Source organism: Misgurnus anguillicaudatus, chromosome 2, assembly GCF_027580225.2.
Source record: "Misgurnus anguillicaudatus chromosome 2, ASM2758022v2, whole genome shotgun sequence".
NCBI lineage: Eukaryota > Metazoa > Chordata > Actinopteri > Cypriniformes > Cobitidae > Misgurnus > Misgurnus anguillicaudatus.
This window is the reverse complement of record NC_073338.2, coordinates 15,455,001-15,474,167: the sequence shown is the minus strand read 5'-3', so window position 1 is coordinate 15,474,167 and position 19,167 is coordinate 15,455,001. Positions and strand designations below refer to the sequence as shown.

The 19,167-nt window shown below is 38.1% G+C and overlaps 1 protein-coding gene across 7 annotated transcripts in view; it reads left to right on the top strand.

The window, feature by feature from the left end:
- Nucleotides 1–4,937: 4,937 nt before the first annotated feature.
- LOC129441879 (myosin IXb) overlaps nucleotides 4,938–19,167 on the top strand; it is a 76,392-nt gene continuing 62,162 nt past the window's right edge. For 2 of the 7 annotated variants that reach the window (XM_055201611.2, XM_055201617.2), the window contains exons 1-2: nucleotides 4,939–5,333; nucleotides 5,750–6,646. In XM_055201611.2, coding sequence (XP_055057586.2) covers nucleotides 5,810–6,646 — 837 coding nt within the window. In that variant the 5' untranslated portion in view covers nucleotides 4,939–5,333; nucleotides 5,750–5,809. Of the gene's footprint in view, nucleotides 5,334–5,749; nucleotides 6,647–19,167 lie in introns of all 7 variants that reach the window. The other 5 variants (XM_055201613.2, XM_055201610.2, XM_055201612.2 and 2 more) reach the window with 5 other exon arrangements.

Sequence of the window (19,167 nt, the reverse complement as noted above, 5' to 3'; positions counted from 1 at the left end):
ACAAACTGTTGTGAAAGTATTGGATCTCATATACATTATTAACAGAAAAAAACTTTTGGTGAGTAAAACCTTTACTATTATATACCAACTACCACAGAATTGCACTATTAACTTCATAAAACACATATGTAATGGTTATGTAGACACAAAGTAATGCAACCAGGGAAAAACTAGCAAAAAAACAGTCAAGTGTCAAGAGTCCAACTAAAACAAACAATGATCATCATCATAGTGACTTTAAATGAAACAAAACATCAACATCTAAACAATAAGTGAATTGTGTTTTCTACAGCAATATATTTACTGAACATTCAGAAATAATGTTTTATAAAATAACAAAATGCAATGTTTCTCTATCATTTACATAACAATCAAACAAGTCAATATAAAAAACAGTTGTTGTTTTAAACAGTGTGTGAACATTAAAATATGACATTGTTATAACGTTTGCAAATGGTAAAATGTAACATTCCTTCAACGTTCAGACAACACAGAAATGTTAGAACGTCAAGAAAACTGGACACTTTTTTATGTTGGCAGAACATTTTTGGGAACTTTCAGGGAATGTTCTTAAAACTTTTCTTTGTTAGCTGGGCTGGCATATCTTAAAGGGGACATTTTATGAGATTTTTTAAAGATGTAATGTAAACTAAATCTTTGGTGTCCTCAAAGTGCGTAACTGAGGTTCTAGCTCAAAATACCACACAGATAATTAATTACAGCATGTTAAAATTGCCACTTTGTAGGCCTGAGCAAAAGTGTGCCATTTTTGGGTGTGTCCTTTAACCCTAAGAGCCCTAAGGTCATTTTTACAATGTATTGTCCGTCTGGTTTTATTTTCTTAAAAAGCTTGTAAAACATCAACCCTGTAGTGCACAGACAATCTACAAAATCTTTTTTTCAGGACAAGTTGGACTGTCAGAATATGTGTGTTGTATTGATGTCACATGCATGTAAAATAAGTTATGGGACCATAAAGACAAATAAAAAAATAAAACAGAAATTGAATCAATTATATATTTATTGTAATCACACACAAAATAATAAAAGCTAAGCATTTTTCCTCTGTAAAACAGTTGTCTCATGTCTTTGGAGTCCTTGAGCACAGAAATGAACATTATAAATTATACAGATCAAAAATTATTTACATTTTTACAAAAAAAAGTCCAGGCGCTTTCATTACATTTATTGATGCAAAGCCTCAAGCCACATGCGTGATGACGCACACATGCGTGATGACGCACACATGCGTGATGACGCACTCATGCGTGATGACGTACACAAACAGAAAGCATCAGTGGACATTGTTGCATTTAGCTAGCGGTAAACCCGATAGAAAAATCGATAAATTTTGGACATCAAGTGGATACATCTAGGATGTAAGAGTTTGGATGCATTGCTGAACAACTCCGAAAAGAGGGACAAGTTTCAGGCTGGATAAAAAACTTTCTGTAAAAGCTAGAAAGACACCAAATATATCCCCGTGAAGGCTAACTCCTCAGCTATTTGCAGAAAAAAAACGGTAAGAAGCTACGTTTTACGGTTATTAAGTTATTTAAATATGAATCAGAGGTGCCGTTTTCAATCGTCGACGATTGATTAGGTCTCTGAGGGTTAAAATGCAAATGAGCTGATGAAGTGCAAACACTGATCACAATGATGGTGGTTTGTTGCAATTGAAACTCAATTGTGCTGAGAATTGTTTTCTCTCTCTCTATTTCTCTCTGCACTAAATGGCAGTGCTGTGGTTGGATAGTGCAGATAAAGGGGGCGGTATTATCCTATTCTGACATCACAATAGGAACCATATTACAATGGCCTATTTTTTCATTTTTTCAATTAGTTACTGGGTTGATCTTGTTCACATTTTCTAGGTTGATAGAAGCACTGGGGACCCAATCATAGCACTTAAACATGGAAAAAGTCAGATTTTCATAATATGTCCCCTTTAACATAAATCAGTGGCATTGTTTTGTCTTAAGATGCACACCAGTATTGTGTTTTGTAAGGTATGTTTGTACAAACTACTTAAATGTCCTAATATAACTAATGCCTAGGATTAATCTAAACCCTAACTGCCCCTACATGTATCAGTAAAGGGAAGTAAGACCCCCAGTAAATAAAGACTTGTCTTGAACATGACTGTACTTGACTTACCAAACGGAAGACTGACACAAACTAAACTCTCAAGAGACAATGGCACTAGAGACATCATACAGTGCATTCAGAAAACATTCATACCCCCTTTACTCTTTTCAATTGTGTTATGTTGCAGCCTGATACAGTCATTTAAATTCATGAATCTACACTTAGTACCTCAAAATGACACATTTTTAGAAGTTTTTGAAAACTATCGATTTGTTTCATGCATTTGCATTAATATTCAGACCCTTTGCAATAACACTTGACATTTTTCTCTTGATCATTGCTGAGATGTTTCTACACCTTGATGAGAGTCCACTTACACTGTAAAAAAATTCTGTAGAAATTACAGTATTACTGGGTATTTCTGGCAACTAGCTGCCAGTAACTTACTGTAGATTTTACATTTATGTTATTTACTGGCAACCGTTTGTTTAAAGTTAAATGAACATGAAACATTTTAAGTCTTTATCTTCTACAGTAAGTTACTGGCAACCAGCTGCATGATTACAGCTAATTTTTTACAGTGTATGCTAAAATAAACGAACTGGACAGGATTTGGAAAGGCACACACCTCTCTATAAAAGGCCTGACAGCTGACAATGCATATCAGAGAAAAAAAAGCCATGTGGTCGAAGGAACTGCTGCAGAGCTCAGAGACAGGATGGATGCACGACACAGATCTGGGAAGGGCTACAAAACACATCAGCTTCATTAACCTCCTAAGATCTGGTGTGTCCACATACGTGGACATCATATTTTTTGTTGTTTGCACCATAATACTTAATTATGTGTAACTGAAGTTGTACACAAATGTGGACATTTACACTGCTTCATGTTCAAAGAAAAATATTTGTTTATTATATTTATTGGTTCTTTCTAACCCCAAATAGCTGAAAAAAATCTTGAAAAAAAGACAAACCAAAGCTTGGGTTTTAGGAGGTTAAAGGGGCCATGGCATGAAAATCAGACTTTTTCCATGTTTAAGTGCTATAATTGGGCCCCCAGTCCCTCTATCAACCTAGAAAATGTGAAAAAGATCAACCCAGTAACTTAGTTTTGGTAAACCATTCTCTACAAGCACATGAAAAATTAGGTCGTTGAAATTTGGCTCTCCTTATGATGTCATAAGGAGCTCTTATTAGAATAATACCGCCCCTTAATCTGCACTATCCAACCACAGCACTGCCATTTAGTGCAGAGAAAAAGAGAGAGAAAGAGAAAAAATAATTGACAGCACAATTGAGTTTCAATTGCAACAAACCACTATCATTGTGATCAGTGTTTGCGCTTCATCAGCAGTTGCATTTTAAAGGACACACCCAAAACAGCAAATTTTTGCACACACCTACAAAGTGTCAATTTTAACATGTTATAATAAATTATCTATATGAGATTTTGAGCTAAAACTTCACATATTTGCTCTGGGGACACCAAAGATTTAATTGACATCTTAAAAAAGTCTTGTGCCATGGCCCCTTTAAAGGTTTACAATAGCTATATATCCTCCATAATCTTCAAATGAAAGAAGTTTGGCACAACCAAGACTCTTCCAAGAGCTGTTTGCCCGGACAAACTGAGTAATCGCGGGAGAAGAGGCTAAATAAGAGAGGACCTAGACCTGATGGTCACTCTGACTAAGCTTCAGAGATCCTGTTTGAAGATGAGACAAGAAGGACAACCATCACCTGCCCAATACCATCCTAACTGTAAGGCATATGGTGATGGCAGCATCATGCTGTGGGGTGTCTATCAATCAAAACATGTGGCCTGGTAACAGAAAAGACTACAAAGAGCTGGACATGAACTACAAAGCACGATTTCAAAATAAAAGACATGAAAACACACTACACACAGAAATATACAAAACCCTTACCATATGTATTTAAATGTGTTGAATTAGTGTATAAGCATTGAAAAGCACACTGTAAGAAATTTGCTGTAATTTTGCAGCTGGTTGCCAGTAACTTACTGTAGAAGATAAAGTCTAAAAATGTTTCATGTTCATTTAACTTTAAACAAAATGTTGCCAGTAAATAACATAAATGTAAAATCTACGGTAAGTTACTGGCAGCTAGTTGCCAGTAACACCCAGTAATACTGTAATTTCTACAGAATTTTTTTACAGTGTACGTATAAAACGACATTTATTTATTGAAGTACACGAATCATCTTTTAATTGGTAGATAATAATGTTTGTACAAGTTATTATCGAAGTTTATATAGTTATTAAAAAGTGTGATTGAGAAAACCCAAACCTTTTTAAACTGGGTGGTCCTTGTGTTGACTCATAGGCTGAGGTCTTCGTTTGATTATTATATGCTGCCACCTACTGGTGAAAACAAGCGTTGACGCTGACGTCACAGGTTATATTAATCCATATATTAATCCAGATATTGTCCGATCATAGCAAGTACAGGCTGTTTTTTCTCGTCTTCCCAAAAAACTGTGTTGACTCTTTAAAAGTATTTAAATTTTTTAGAAAGAAAAAACCTCGCATCATATGATTTAATCTGTGGTGGTTAGCAATATTTAAAAAGTTAATCGTCCCTTTAAATAAATTACTTTATGTCCTGATTTGCAATGCTTGAAATAACATTTTTTGCTTATAAATACTGTAATTGTTTGTATGCGTTTTATTATAAATGTACAATGAATGTTTGGGTTAACATTTATATGCCTTTACACAATTATTTAATAAATATTTAAATAAGTGTCCATGTTTACATTTTTACACGAGTTAAACATAAATAGTCAAAGCTAATAATCGTGAATACTTGACCAGTGTTACATAACAGCAGCTATAGGCTTAGCACAGGTGTGTACCTGCGTCAGGGCGTCACACAACTGCAATAGCAGCTTGAACGCAGAGGAGGGCGGCGCGTCATCAATCGCCTCAGCTAAAATTAAACCAAACTGCGATGTAAGGAAGTAAAACGCCGACAGGAATGAAACTGTCGTCAGTCTTTTAGAGAAATATACTAGTTTTACTTATTTTTTTAGACTGAGTGTTGCGTACGCGTCGCGTAGGGTTTTACCTGTGTTGTATTTATCGACGCGTCGCGTTTTGGTTACGCGGTAATGCAGGTAAACGATTTGGATTAGTATCTGAAGTGCTGAAAGCTTTTCCCGAGGATTTTTTCCCTGTTGGATATGACTGTGACCTGGAAAACAAGAGTGTTTTAAAACGGGTAAATATATTTGGTTTATTATGTGATAGTTTCATTTTTCCTCGACAAGCCCTTATATCGTTGACTATTATCTGATCTTTATGTGTAGATGTTTTTACTTTTGTTTAAACGCGTCAGGAAGTTGTTGTTTTGTTTAGTCTCTCGTGTACTAAGTACTACTTTATGGTGTGTATGTAATGACTCTGCCTTTATTAATGTAATATTAATAAGTTTGTTTTACGTACATTTTATGTTTTTTTAAAACGATAAGGTATTTATATAAGAAACATTTAGAAGATAGTAACTTTTTTTGTGTGTGTTTTTGGTGCCACAAATCTTTACGTATAGTTCCTGCATAAAGGGCAAGTGTGTACATGATTTGACTGGTGGTCTGACTGCTGTTTGTCTCTAACCTCACATTTTTCTTTCTGCCCTAGATACTTATCATGCTGTACTCCGCAGTGTGGTGTGCTAGTGTATGTCTATGTGTTTGAAGAATGAATGTTATCAACGGCAAGGGGACAACCTGCCAGGATGAAACGCTCTGCACGCTTCAAATCTACCCCAGGTTGTCCAACAAACCAGCACCATGTTGCATCCTCAAAGTCCCAAAGGAGGCCACGGCAGCCAGCGTCATCAAAAACGCCCTCGGCATGCTTAGACTGGACATGTCCAAACCCTACGTCCTCGTGGAGGTCCAGGAATACGGTGGAGAGGAGTGGGTCCTTCAAGCCAATGACCTGCCTGTACAGAGAGTCCTGCTGTGGCCTAGAAAGGCCCAGGAGCAGCACCCCCAAGGCGATGGATACTTTTTCGCCCTTCAGGAAGGAAGCCGCGACGGACTGGTCCGGTATGACGTTATGCCGTCTGTCCGTCGAGAGAAAGAAGCTCAGGGACTCGCGACTAGGGGCTTTGTGGCACCCCAACCTCAGGAATACGATGATTTGTGTAACCTCCCTGCGCTAACAGAGGAGAGCATCCTGGCTACCCTACGCAATCGCTTCCTCAAGCAGAAGATCTACACCTTTGCCAGCAACATTCTTATCGCCGTGAATCCCTTCAAATTTCTGCCTATATACAATCCCAGATATGTCAAGATGTACGAGAACCATACGCTCGGAAAGCTAGATCCGCACATCTTCGCCATAGCGGATGCCGCCTTCCACACCATGCTAAACAAACAGGTCAACCAATGCGTTGTCATCTCGGGGGAGAGTGGCTCAGGCAAAACGCAAAGCACCAATTTCCTTATCCACTGCTTGACTGCTCTCAGTCAGAAGGGTTATACTAGTGGAGTGGAGAGAACCATACTGGGAGCAGGCCCTGTGTTAGAGGTATGCTATTTGTGGTTGTTTTTGTCAAAAATAGTAAACCAAAAGGACGTAGAAAGTGCTTCTCAACATTTTTTTTAACTTCAGGGCCCTCCATTGTCTACAACTCACCCAGTAAATTTTTTTAGAGCTTGGCATAACAAGAAAGGGTTTTTTTTATCAAAAAAAAAAAAAAAAAAATAGCTAAATGCTAAGAAATATGTTGATGTTTAGATTTTTTAGCTTATTTTAATAGTTGTTTTTTTTCTTATTTTAAGTTATTGTAAAGGAATAGTTCACTTTTTTTTACCTTTTTTTAAGCTTTTTTAAACTTTATAAAGGCACTGGATAGTGCCCCATTTTTAATGCTCCAAAAACCACATATATCTCTTAAAAAACAATTATTAAAATGTTTTTTGAAGTAAAGCGATGGGATTTGTAAGGAAAACATTTATATTTTAAACTTAATAAACATAAGGGCGGTTTCCTGGACAGGGATTAGACTAGTCCTAGACTAAAAAAAAAAATTCTTAAGAGCTGTCAAAACTGAAGATACTTGCACTGACATATCTTAAAAAACATCAGTGCCCTTTGTTTTGCCTCAAAATGCATACAAGTAATGTTTTAGTAGGGCTGGGTAGTATTGATTCATATGTTCCAGATCGATTTGATTTCGATTCACAAGCTATCAAATTGATTAGATTTTGATTCTCGATTCACTATTTTATCATAATAGTTTGCAAATTGTGCATGTTTACACTATTTACAACCTCTAGGCTTATTTATGTCCTGATAATTATGTGAGATATTGACAACTGTTGTCATGATAATCGCATGACATACTACAAGCAAGCGCAACAACATACAACATAGACCGCAAACAAGTTTACAAATAAGAGATTTAGTTACTAGTCCATCAACAAGATCGCCAGATCAGCATCCCATCCAGTGCTGTCTTTTAGCTCATGCCAACGAGTAAAAACCTGAAAGAGTGGGACTCTTGTCCGGTTTCTAACGCGGTCAGATTCTCTTTTCCTTTTCCTACTCTCTTCCGAACGCGCTTTCTTAACTTTTAAATCGTTTAGCCTCACGTCTCAAATCCACGCGTGCAGTTGTTGTTATAGGCTTGATCGACTTCAAAGTGCCATCTCGGGTCATTCTCGCGTTACTTTGACGTCATCCGGCGGTCGGTTCTTGCAGCGCCGCACAAAGTCGAACAAGCCTAACGTGTGCGACGTCGTTGCCGTAAAGCAAGTCGTGATTCTCGCGAGATTTGTCAGGGGCGGTTCTCTCAAGCTTGCATTGCTGGTTTTGTTAGCGGCGTCCTCCCCGAGCTTCGACAGGAGGATGATTCGCCCTACTATGACTTTGTTTACCACCGAAATAACTTTGAAGCTGTTAAATTGAAGTAAAATAACTGCATAGTATGTCTTTAAATGGATTATTATAACCTTATTTGAAAGGGTCATGAATAATAATGTTGAGCTGTGCTCTGATTGGCTGCAGCTCGTTCAGTAGCTCTCTGTGTGTGTAAACAGACCTTGTGTTTAATCCTGTATCAGATGAAGATACAGAATTTGCGACTCGGCAGTTACAACTTTGTTTTTAGCATTGTAACAACATTGAAGTAATTTAATTTTGGGGCGTACATCGTGAATATAAAATCACAGTTGGTGTTATGTTGAGATTGGCCTGTTGGTTTACATAAGAAGGAGGAAACAATCGTGTATTCTTCTTCTTTGCCTAGATACAGTTTTATATTCTACGGCACCTTTACATTGATACTGGAAAACAAGACAAAAAAAGCTGAGACAGACATTCGCTTTTTTGCAGTGTAACTACAGTTGTTGTGATTATAAAGGGTTATCTTTCCTAGATCACTGACACATTAGCTGTAGTTTCCTTTCTCAAAACTGTCCTTGAATCATTCATCACAGTCATATGCATTACTCGCCTCTATTTCTTGATTTGGTGATAAGAAGTCTCTCAGGGGTGCGAATAATGACCTCTCTCAGGAAGTGGCTTGTGCTCTTATCATATTTCGCACATATTTATGTATAGAGGTGTGATGTCTTTAAAACTAGCACATTGCGTATTGTGTGAGACACAGTTAGGTATACTTTACCCATCTTGCTTTCAATATAAACCTGTTAACTGTACAGTTGAATAATTTTATTGCAGTATGAGGATCTTGAAACTGTCCACACATCACATGGACAGGGCACTTTAACACAGCTTCCTCTGCTTACTCCAATCGAAAGTTTTGTCTTCACATACGCTATAAATAGAAAGTAGCCTATAGATTATGGGCCTCGCTGAATTATTGTGAACTTCTTGTTGGGTGGAAATAATAGTCAGCGTTTTATCACGCCCTTATATTTTTAGGCAATGCCATTGTAAATTCTCAAACAATGAGGCGAATGACAGATTCACAGATGCATTGTTCGCCTCCGAGTGGGTTTTGCATTGTGTGGTCTTCATTGGACGTAGCGGATGTCAGTAGTTATTTTTGTTGCATATTTCGTCATTTTCTGGGTTCTAAGGTCCGGTTTGTTGTCCTGTGGCCTTGTTGTTTTTTTAAGCTGTTCTTCCTCAAGCGTCACACCATTCAGTTATTTCACAATATCAAGAATTTAGTAAGCTGTCGAGTTTGCTCCAGGATATCAGCGTTTAAGCAGCTTATACACTTATTTTTTAATATGTGTATAAAAGTAGTGTTTTTTTAACAATCCACTTCCTTATTCTTCTCCTGTTTAAGTGCGTGTAATGAAAACACTTACTATTACTGGGGTTTCCCTGGGATGTGGCCCGAAGGCCCTCCGCCCCCAATTTGTCATTTGCCGCCTGTTGAGCGCAAATCTATTGGGAATCTCAGCCTGACTCTAAACCGGTCGAACGAGTTTTTTCGGCATTTTCTAACAGCCATTTTCCTTTATGAACACTTTCCCAGCCCCTCACAGTTCTGGAGAAACATTTACAAAGAGAGCAAATAGCAACCAGGAACTACTTGTATTATTTCTTATCGATTCATGGACTTTTTCTGATGAAGTAGGATGGAAAAAGTGTAGGCAGGGTTATGAGTAGTTGTGATAAAGGAAGTAAAACAAGTGACCCGAGAGGACAGTAACATCTGTCATGTGGCCATACACTAAGGATGTTGATGATAAACAACCGCACTTCTGTGATTTCAGATTGCATATTCCACTAAAGTGTTGAATACATGGCTTTAGATGCATTATGCATTTGGCAGACAGTTTTATCCAAAGCCACTTGCATTCAATATCAGACTTTTTTATCAGTATGTGTGTTTTCTGGGAATCGAACCCAAAACTTTAGAGTTGCAAACACAATGCTATGCCAGTTGAGCTATAGACGGTTTCAGCAGTAACAACATAAACACGCGGCTTTCGTGGTCGTCACGTAACTTCCGGTAAACTATGCAAAGAATAAATAACTACAAAGTCCTTTTAAAGTAGTTTATTTTTATAACAAGCAAAATAAACAACACATAGATTACATAGGAACAGTTTCAGCAACTACTCCATTAAGACATTACTAGACCATTAAACAAACAGAAACCGGAAGTGAGGTTCGGACCGGTCTATAGGAAAAACTAATTATATATTCATTTATCATCATTTACTTGACATCAACTTCATATCGGCATTAATATTGGTATTGATATCGGCTTCAAAGTCTTTTGACTTTTGAGGGTTTTCTGTGTGATACGTTTTGGTCAAAATGGTGTTAGTTTTCTCTTTAGTGTTGTTGCACGCTTCTGTAGCTTCCTGAAATCAGAGCTGTTAAGTAAACAAAAACATTTGTAAGTAAATGTATGTACTTTATAAGAGTGCATAATGCTGTACTTTTTACTCCACTACATTTTACATTTTAATAAAAAAAAACTTTAATTAAAAAAACAAGCGGGCAAAAGATGCAATATGTAAGTCACCCCATAAAGGCCACAGACTTGAGGGAGAGTTTACCGGAAAAAAAATCTGTCATCATATACTCACCCTTATGTTACAAACCTGTATAAATATGAACACAAAGAATGTTTGTAACCAAACAGATCAGGGGCAAGATTTACTTCCATAGTATAATTTTTTCCATACTGTAGAAGTCAATGGTGCCCCAGTTTTGCTTTGTTACAAACATTCTTTAAAATATCTTTTTATGTATGTTCAGCGAAACAAAGTAATTTAACAGGTTTGGAACAGCTTGAGGGTGAGTACATGATGACAGATTTTTTTCTGGTAAACTGTCTCTTAAGTAAGTGGCCCTTATGGGGTGAATCACATATTGCATCTTTTGCGCCCTCAAGGTTTAGGCGCGGTATGCACGCTCATCTCGCAAGCGACACGGTGACACACTCATTTTTTTCCAGGTGCATCCGCACCGCATCGAGTTAAGCTTTGTTTATACTCGCGCTTTGGTCCGCAACGCAAGCCTCCGCTGATCGCGCGCGCATCTCACCAAACGGAAAAGGCGTTTATAGTTAACGCGCTCACTGTTGCACTATTTTTTTGAACCACCAGGGGGCGACGCGAGCAATCAAGTCAAAAACAACACAAGGAAGAGAATAGAAGTCGTCGTCCGCTGGAACAACCCTGGTTCTTGTAACATGAAAAAAACAACAAATCTCTTAAATATGTCTTTATTAAACATTATCATTTCATTAACTTTTTACTAAACAAACAATACAGACATCTTAAGGTTTGTATTTTATTCCTCATCCAGTGGTTCATTTAATACAAATATAAGCCAAATATTCTGAATCATGTAAAATAATTTATGTTTTAATCTGCAAAGTTTCCATACTTTACTTCCAGAGTGTCAGATAAATATATACATTGTTTTGCTTGGATTGATCAGAGAGATACGTCGCAAGCTTGCCTGCTCGGACAGAATCGCCTCGAGTTCGGTCATTTTCGGATGCGGAGCCGCACGCAAAACAAAAACAAAAAAATGCAGTGCACACCTCCACTTGAAATGGGGTCTCGCGCACCCAACGCGCACGACCGCCCACTCCGTGTTGACGTCATTTTTATAAACAAAGCTTTGAACACATTTCAACTTTTCAGAATGCCGCAAACGTGCCGCAAGTCATGTGTCGAACCTACGCACCTTGTGGAAAAGCGGTAAAGTTACCGAAGTTAATTCGGGTTTTTCTCTTTGCTGATCCAGACGTTTTTTTCATTGTTGTTTTAAAAATGTCTTTCGTTTTGTGGCCTTACTTTCTTAGGTTTAATAACATTGAATTTATGATAAATTTATGTATTTTATAGGGGTGTGCAAGATATATCATTTGGGATAATACTGTCGTTTGGGATAATACTGTCGTTGTTGTCGTTTTAACGATGTGCAAAATTATATTATCGAGTAAATCACTTGCTTTTTAAAAACCAGCCTTCGGTGCACAGAAATTAAATTAGCATGGGCTTTCATGCAGCACATTTGATTGTGGCGTGTGTATGGCTTGTAAAAATCAACGTCATATTCATTTTTTATACTTTAGCCGATCACACTTTTTGCAATTTATATGTCGCGAGCGGAGGATGTGCACGGGCAAGCCACGCTTATTCTCATAAGATCACCAATATGAACCATAAACTATTAATAACATAACAGTGTGAAATGGCTGAAGAGGAACTCGCTACATTAAAGCAATAAGCCATTATGTACAGCTGTGCATCACCTCTTATGCTTATTGCATTTTTGACTTATGTTATTTTTGCTTCAAGTATGCCACTGTTAAGTACTGTTTACTTGAATGCTTCTGTTCTAAATTATAAAGACCTTTCTGTTTGGTTAATAACATCAACATTAACTAGGGATGCACCGATAGGATTTGTTTGGACCGAGGCCGATTTAAACAGACAACTTCTGGCCGATACCGATGCCGATACCGATATTAAACACTTGTATACAATACGATACAGTTGGTCTATTAGCTAGTTTATTTCTGCATCAAATTATTTATACTGAACATGGATTGGATCTAATTAACATTCAACTGACCAACATAATAAGAGAGGCACAAATTAAGCTAAAACAAATATAATAAGACAGCATGACAACCTTCAAAGGTGGTTTTTGCTATTCAGCATTTATTTGATAAACAACATTAACTCATTTTTTTTTTTACATATAATGGATTTCTTTATGCAGTTAATTAATAAACAATCGGTATCGGCCTTTCTCGTGCTATTGCCGATATGCCGATGGTTCCAAATTCATCAAAAATTGGTCGATAAATATCGGCGGCCGATATATCGGTGCATCACTAACATTAACTTATTAATCACACTTTGTCCTGACATATAATCTTAACATATATCAGTGGCATTGTTTTGTCTCAAGATGCACACCAGTTTGAAACCGCCCCTTCCTTAAGTAAAAGTAATTAAATACTACATTTTTAATGTAATTAAGTATAAAGTGATATTTAATGTAAAATGTAGTGGACTAAAAAGTAGATTATGCTTCAGAATGTAGTAAAATATAAGAGACAAACACATGAATAAAATAAAAAAACTTGAGTACTTACACCTTTGACTGAATTATCTCATAGTGAGCTTTTGTATGTTGTATGCCGTGAACCCCCAAAACAATGTGGACAATTGTCTGTATGGTAGTGTTATTTACACACTGTACTGTATTGTATACTACTCATTCCCACAAGATATTCCACTTCCTCATTGATAGTGTTTATGGTTTGATTCTGAGACCTTAACACTTGTAAAGATAATGGAGGCGTATTACTATCCCCCAGTGTACAGACTCCATCATTAGACAGCCATTACCATTTGATCCATTTAGGTGTTTGTACTGGTCCCAAAACTCCATAAGCCTTGAAGTTGAGACCCAAAGATGCTAAAATCAAACCCTTTAGAACAACAAACACTCTTAGGGCATGTTCATGCTTGACATGTTTGGTTTGATTAAAATAAACTCTGGTGTGATTGCTTGGTTGGTGCGGTTAATTTGAGTAAATATGAATGCTGCCATCAGAACTAAACAAGCAAACCAAGCATTATTTGTAGCATTAAAAATTTATTAGATTATATAAAGGTAAAGAAAGAAAGTTTTCATCTATAATCCCCAGACTAAACGGTTCTTTAAAGCGGACCATTTTTCCCCCAAACTTTAGTTGGTGTGTAATGTTGCTGTTAGAGCATCAATAATGCCTGCAATATGATAAAAAAAGTTAAATGCCAAGCGATATATATATATATATATATATATATATATATATATATTCATAACAAAATTCACTTTTCAAGTACTACAGCAAACGGCTGGTTCGGACTAAAGCCCTCTACTTTCCGGTTATATGACTTTAATATAAGATTCCTACAGGAATATGTCAGTCGCCAGTTCGTTATGTATTTTTGAAGGAGGGACTTTATTGAACAAGAAAGACATCAGCCGTTTTTAGGACAGAGAAAACAGTGGTAAAGAGATAAGTAAACTGTGTAAACAATGCTGCGTGTGTTTTTTTACATTTTACAAACACATGTTATAGACCTCCTAATCGTCTTAGTCACTGTGACGTAACCACTCTAGCTGAAGGCAAAAAATGAGTAGGAACTCATAGGAGGGCAGGTGCGCTAAAAGTTTGAGGTTTTGACTTTAAATTGTTATCTTGTTGTGTTTTTGACTGCCAAGAATAGAAGGAACAGCACTTTTGATTCAAAATTATAGTTTTACCGGATCCTGGCAGACATTCCTTCACAGAAATCAAGACGACAATTGTGGTTTAATACAATATGGTGTACAGAATGGACGGAGACGAGCGATCATAAATAATGCTTGTGTTTGCAGTGCACACTTCACATCAAGTAAAATAATGTATTAATATGTACTGGTGTGTTGGTTTTATCTTGTACAAATCAGCATTTTTTTCAAAAGCAAAGTTTTGTTTTTTTAGGTGAAAAGTCGCCAACCTTCAGCGCTATTGTTTAGCTTAAATGTTAAACAAACATACAGCGATAGATGCGTGTGCCATCCTTTATAGGTCTGTTAATAATCCACATTGCTAATCGTAGTTAGCCCAGTGATAGGTTAGATTAGACAATACGCCTTGACAAATTTGCCACAACCACCCGAAAGTTATTCATATGTTGTCCAGGAAATATCCAAAACCTGGTTAAAATCGCGAGAGTTAATTGACAAAAATAGCTGTCACGGTCCCGCAGAATCAGTGACTGTGCATATTTAGACAGTTCCAAACCTTCTCCATACATGTTTACCAAATCTCTCCTAAAACGTGCTAGGTTGCACTGTAAAAAATTTGCTGTAATTATGCAGCTGTTTGCCAGTAACTTACTGTAGAAGATAAAGACTGAAAATGTTTCATGTTCATTTAACTTTGAACAAACTGTTGCCAGTAAATAACATAAATGTAAAATCTACAGTAAGTTACTGGCAACTAGTTGCCAGTAATACCCAGTAATACTGTAATTTCTACAGAAATTGTACGCTTGCCAACATTGCCACTCTTTTGCCTCCAGCTAAGCCCTGCCCAGACAAATGCGTCACAATGTTTACCAACCGTAAAAGGGTCTACATTGTGCACCGTAAACACAATCAAAGCTTCGAAAACGCAGGAAAAACCGGACCTTTTGGACAGTTCACTTAAAAATGAAAAAATATTTTTTTCTGATGAACATGAAGGAAGATATTTTGAGGAATGTTTGTAACCAAACTGATCATGAGCCCCATTCACTTCCATAGTTGAAGAAAGGAATGCCGAGTGAATGGGGCTCATAAACAGTTTGGTTTAAAAAATTTCTCAAAATAACTTCTTCCATGTTCATCAAAACGAAGAAATTTATAAAGGTTTGTAACAACATGAGGGTGAGTAAATAATGAAATAATTTTTAGGGCCCGAGCACACCGGGGTGTGAGGACCCTATTGTTCTTCAAGGAGTTATTAGGGCCCGAGCACCGAGGAGCAGGCCAGAATGGCCTGCACCGAAAGGTGCGAAGCCCTATTGTTTTTGCTCGGATTATTATTAGGGCCCGAGCACCGAGGAGCAGGCCAGAATGGCCTGCACCGAAAGGTGCGAAGCCCTATTGTTTTTGCTCGGATTATTAGGGCCCGAGCACCGAGGAGCAGGCCAGAATGGCCTGCACCGTGGGTGCAAAGCCCTATTGTTTTTGCTTCGTTTATTATTATTATTATTATTATTATTAGGGCCCGAGCACAGAGGAGCAGGCCAGAATGGCCTGCACCGTGGGTGCAAAGCCCTATTGTTTTTGCTCCGTTTATTATTATTTTTCTTCTTCTTCTTCTTCTTCTTCTTCTTCTTCTCCGAAATGGATCGCATTTTTGAGGGCCTAAACATACCCGAAAACTCATGAAAATTTGCACACGCGTCAGAAGTGGCGAAAATTTACATGTAGTATAGGCGGCAGAAGTGGGCGTGTAAAAATGGCTCGATAGCGCCACCTGCAAAATTTCAAAAGAACAGCCCCCCCACTACGAAAAACGTACAGATACGAAATTTGGTAGGGTCATCTATGACCCCAAGACCTTCAAAAAAGTCTCTTGGAGCTAAGCTCTAAACCCCACAGGAAGTCAGCCATTTTGAATTTTCTCTGTCATTTTTTGACATTTCCAAGCGTCGTACTTTAACGAACTCCTCCTAGAGATTTTATCAGATCGTCATCATATTTGGTCAATCTCATCTAAAGGCCTTTGCGATGTTAAATTGCGGAGATCTTGACTTTTCGTTGGAGGGTGTGTCCGTGGTGGCCTAACAAAGATAAGTGTTTTCGCCATGAAACAGGAAGTTGTTCTAACTCAGGCATATAATGTCCAATCTGCCCCACACTTCACATGTTTGATAAGAGTCTTGACCTGAACACATTTCAATGCCAATATTCAGCTTCAGTCATAGCGCCACCTAGAGGTAGCAGGAAATGCCATGTTTTACGCTGTGATTTACTGCTTTTAGAGATTTAATAAAATCATCATCATATTTGGTGAAAATGATTTTAAGCCCTTTGCGATGATAAATTGCAAAGATTTTGACTTTTCGTTGGAGGGCGTGTCCGTGGCAGCCTGGCAAAGTGTGATGTTTCACCATGAAACAGGAAGCTGTTGTAATTCAGGCATACATTGTTTGATCTGCTCCAGACTTCACACGTTTGATAAGGGTCCCGGCCTGAACAAGTCAATATAACAATAATCAGGTACCGTCATAGCGCCACCTGCTGCACACAGGTGGTGTGGCACATCAGTTTCCCTTTGAATTTCCACCTGTATTTACCCACTTTAATTCATACCCCCCTGGTTCACTGCTTTACTAATGCCATAGGGTAGCAGTGCACATGCGTGCGAGGGCCCTTCCATCGCTGCTTGCAGCTTTAATTATTATTATTATTATTATATTCCGAAATGAATCGCATTTTTGAAGGCCTAAACATACCCGAAAACTTATGAAAATTTGCACACGCGTCAGAAGTGGCGAAAATTTACATGTAGTATAGGCGTCAGAAGTGGGCGTGTAGAAATGGCTCGATAGCGCCACCTGCAAAATTTCAAGAGAACAGCCCCCCCACTACGAAAAACATACAGATACGAAATTTGGTAGGATCATCAAGCACCCCAAGACCTACAAAAAAGTCTCTTGGAGCTAAGATCTAAACGCCACAGGAAGTCGGCCATTTTGAATTTTCTCTGTCATTTTTTGACATTTCTAAGCGTCGTACTTTAACGAACTCCTCCTAGCGATTTATTCCGATCATTATCATATTTGGTCAGTCTCATCTAAAGGCCTTTGCGATGCTAAATTGCAGAAATCTTGACTTTTCGTTGGAGGGTGTGTCCGTGGCGGCCTGACAAAGTTCAGCATTTTCGCCATGAAACAGGAAGTTGTTCTATCTCAGGCATACAATGTCCAATCTGCCCCACGCTTCACATGTTTGATAAGGGTCTTGACCTGAACACATTTTGATGCCAATATTCAGCTTCAGTCATAGCGCCACCTACAGGTAGCAGGAAATGCCATGTTTTACGCTGTTATTTACTGCTCTTAGAGATTTAATCAAATAATTATCATATTTGGTCAGACTAATCTTAAGCCCTTTGCCGTGATAAATTGCGAAGATCTTGACTTTTTGTTAAAGGGCGTGTCCGTGGCAGCCTGGCAAAGTGTGATATTTCGCCATGAAACAGGAAGCTGTTGTAATTCAGACATACAATTTTCGATCTGCCCCCGACTTCACAAGTTTGATAAGGATCCCGGCCTGAACACGTCAATATAACATTAATCAGGTACAGTCGTAGCGCCACCTGCTGCACACAAGCGGTGTGGCACATCAGTTTCCCTTTGAATATCCACCTGTATTTACCCACTTTAATTCATATCCCCCTCTTTCACTGCTTTACCAATGCCATAGGGTAGCGGTGCACATGCGTGCGAGGGCCCTTCCATCGCTGCTTGCAGCTTTAATTATTTTTATTTTTTTTTTTTTTTATTTTTTTCAACACTTTTGGACATTTTGGGGGCCTTAACATACTCGAAAACTCTTGAAATTTGGCAGAGACATCAGAGTCGTCCGTGATCGCCGAAAGCCAAAGGCTGGAACACGGGCGTGGCACGGGGGCTCTGTAGCGCCCCCTGTAATGCAAAAACAAACAGGAGTGCACAGATCTGGCAAACATGTACGCACATTTACGAAAGTTGGTACACATATAGATCTCATCGACCCGAACAACTTTCGCCCTCTAACATTTTAGCTCCGCCCAACAGGAAGTCCGCCATTTTGGATTGTTTAAAAAATGCATGCGGTGAACTTTTGAATACTCCTCCTAGGGGATTCATGCAAATGACACCAAATGTGGTGATCATGATGTCAAGACATTGGACTTGCTAAATTGCGAAGGGATTTTTGATATCTCGAACGGTGTTGCCATGGCGAAGTGGCAAAGTCATGGCGAAATCAGAGAAACAGGAAGTGTCTAATATCTAAGGCAAAAAATGTCTTATAGTGATGACACGTGGGGTGTTTGTTCGTCTGAAGATTCCGATCGCATCGATGTGCCTATTGTGAGTCTCGGGTATAGCGCCACCACCAGGCGCCAGGAAGTGTTGCAGTCACAAAGGTTGATTTTTTTGACAGTTCCATGTGATGTTCTTTTAAATACTCCTCCTAGAATGTTTATGCGATTGACACCAAAAGTGGTCAACATGATGCCAAGACATAGTAGATGATAAATTGCGAAGGGATTTTTGATATCTCAAACGTTGTTCCCATTGCAACGCATCAAACTTTTGTTTCATTTTAAAGGCATTTTTAATCCCTTCAGTTGCATGCAGTTAACTTTTAAATACTCCTTCTAGAATTATCATGCAATTGACACCAAAAGTGGTCAACATGATGCAGAGACATTGTAGACGATATATTGCGAAGGGATTTTTGATATCTCCAACTCTGTTCCCATGGCAACGTGTCAAACTTTACTTTCATTTTTACACATATTTAAGACTGACAGTTACATGCTGTGAACTTTTGAATACTCCTTGTATGGG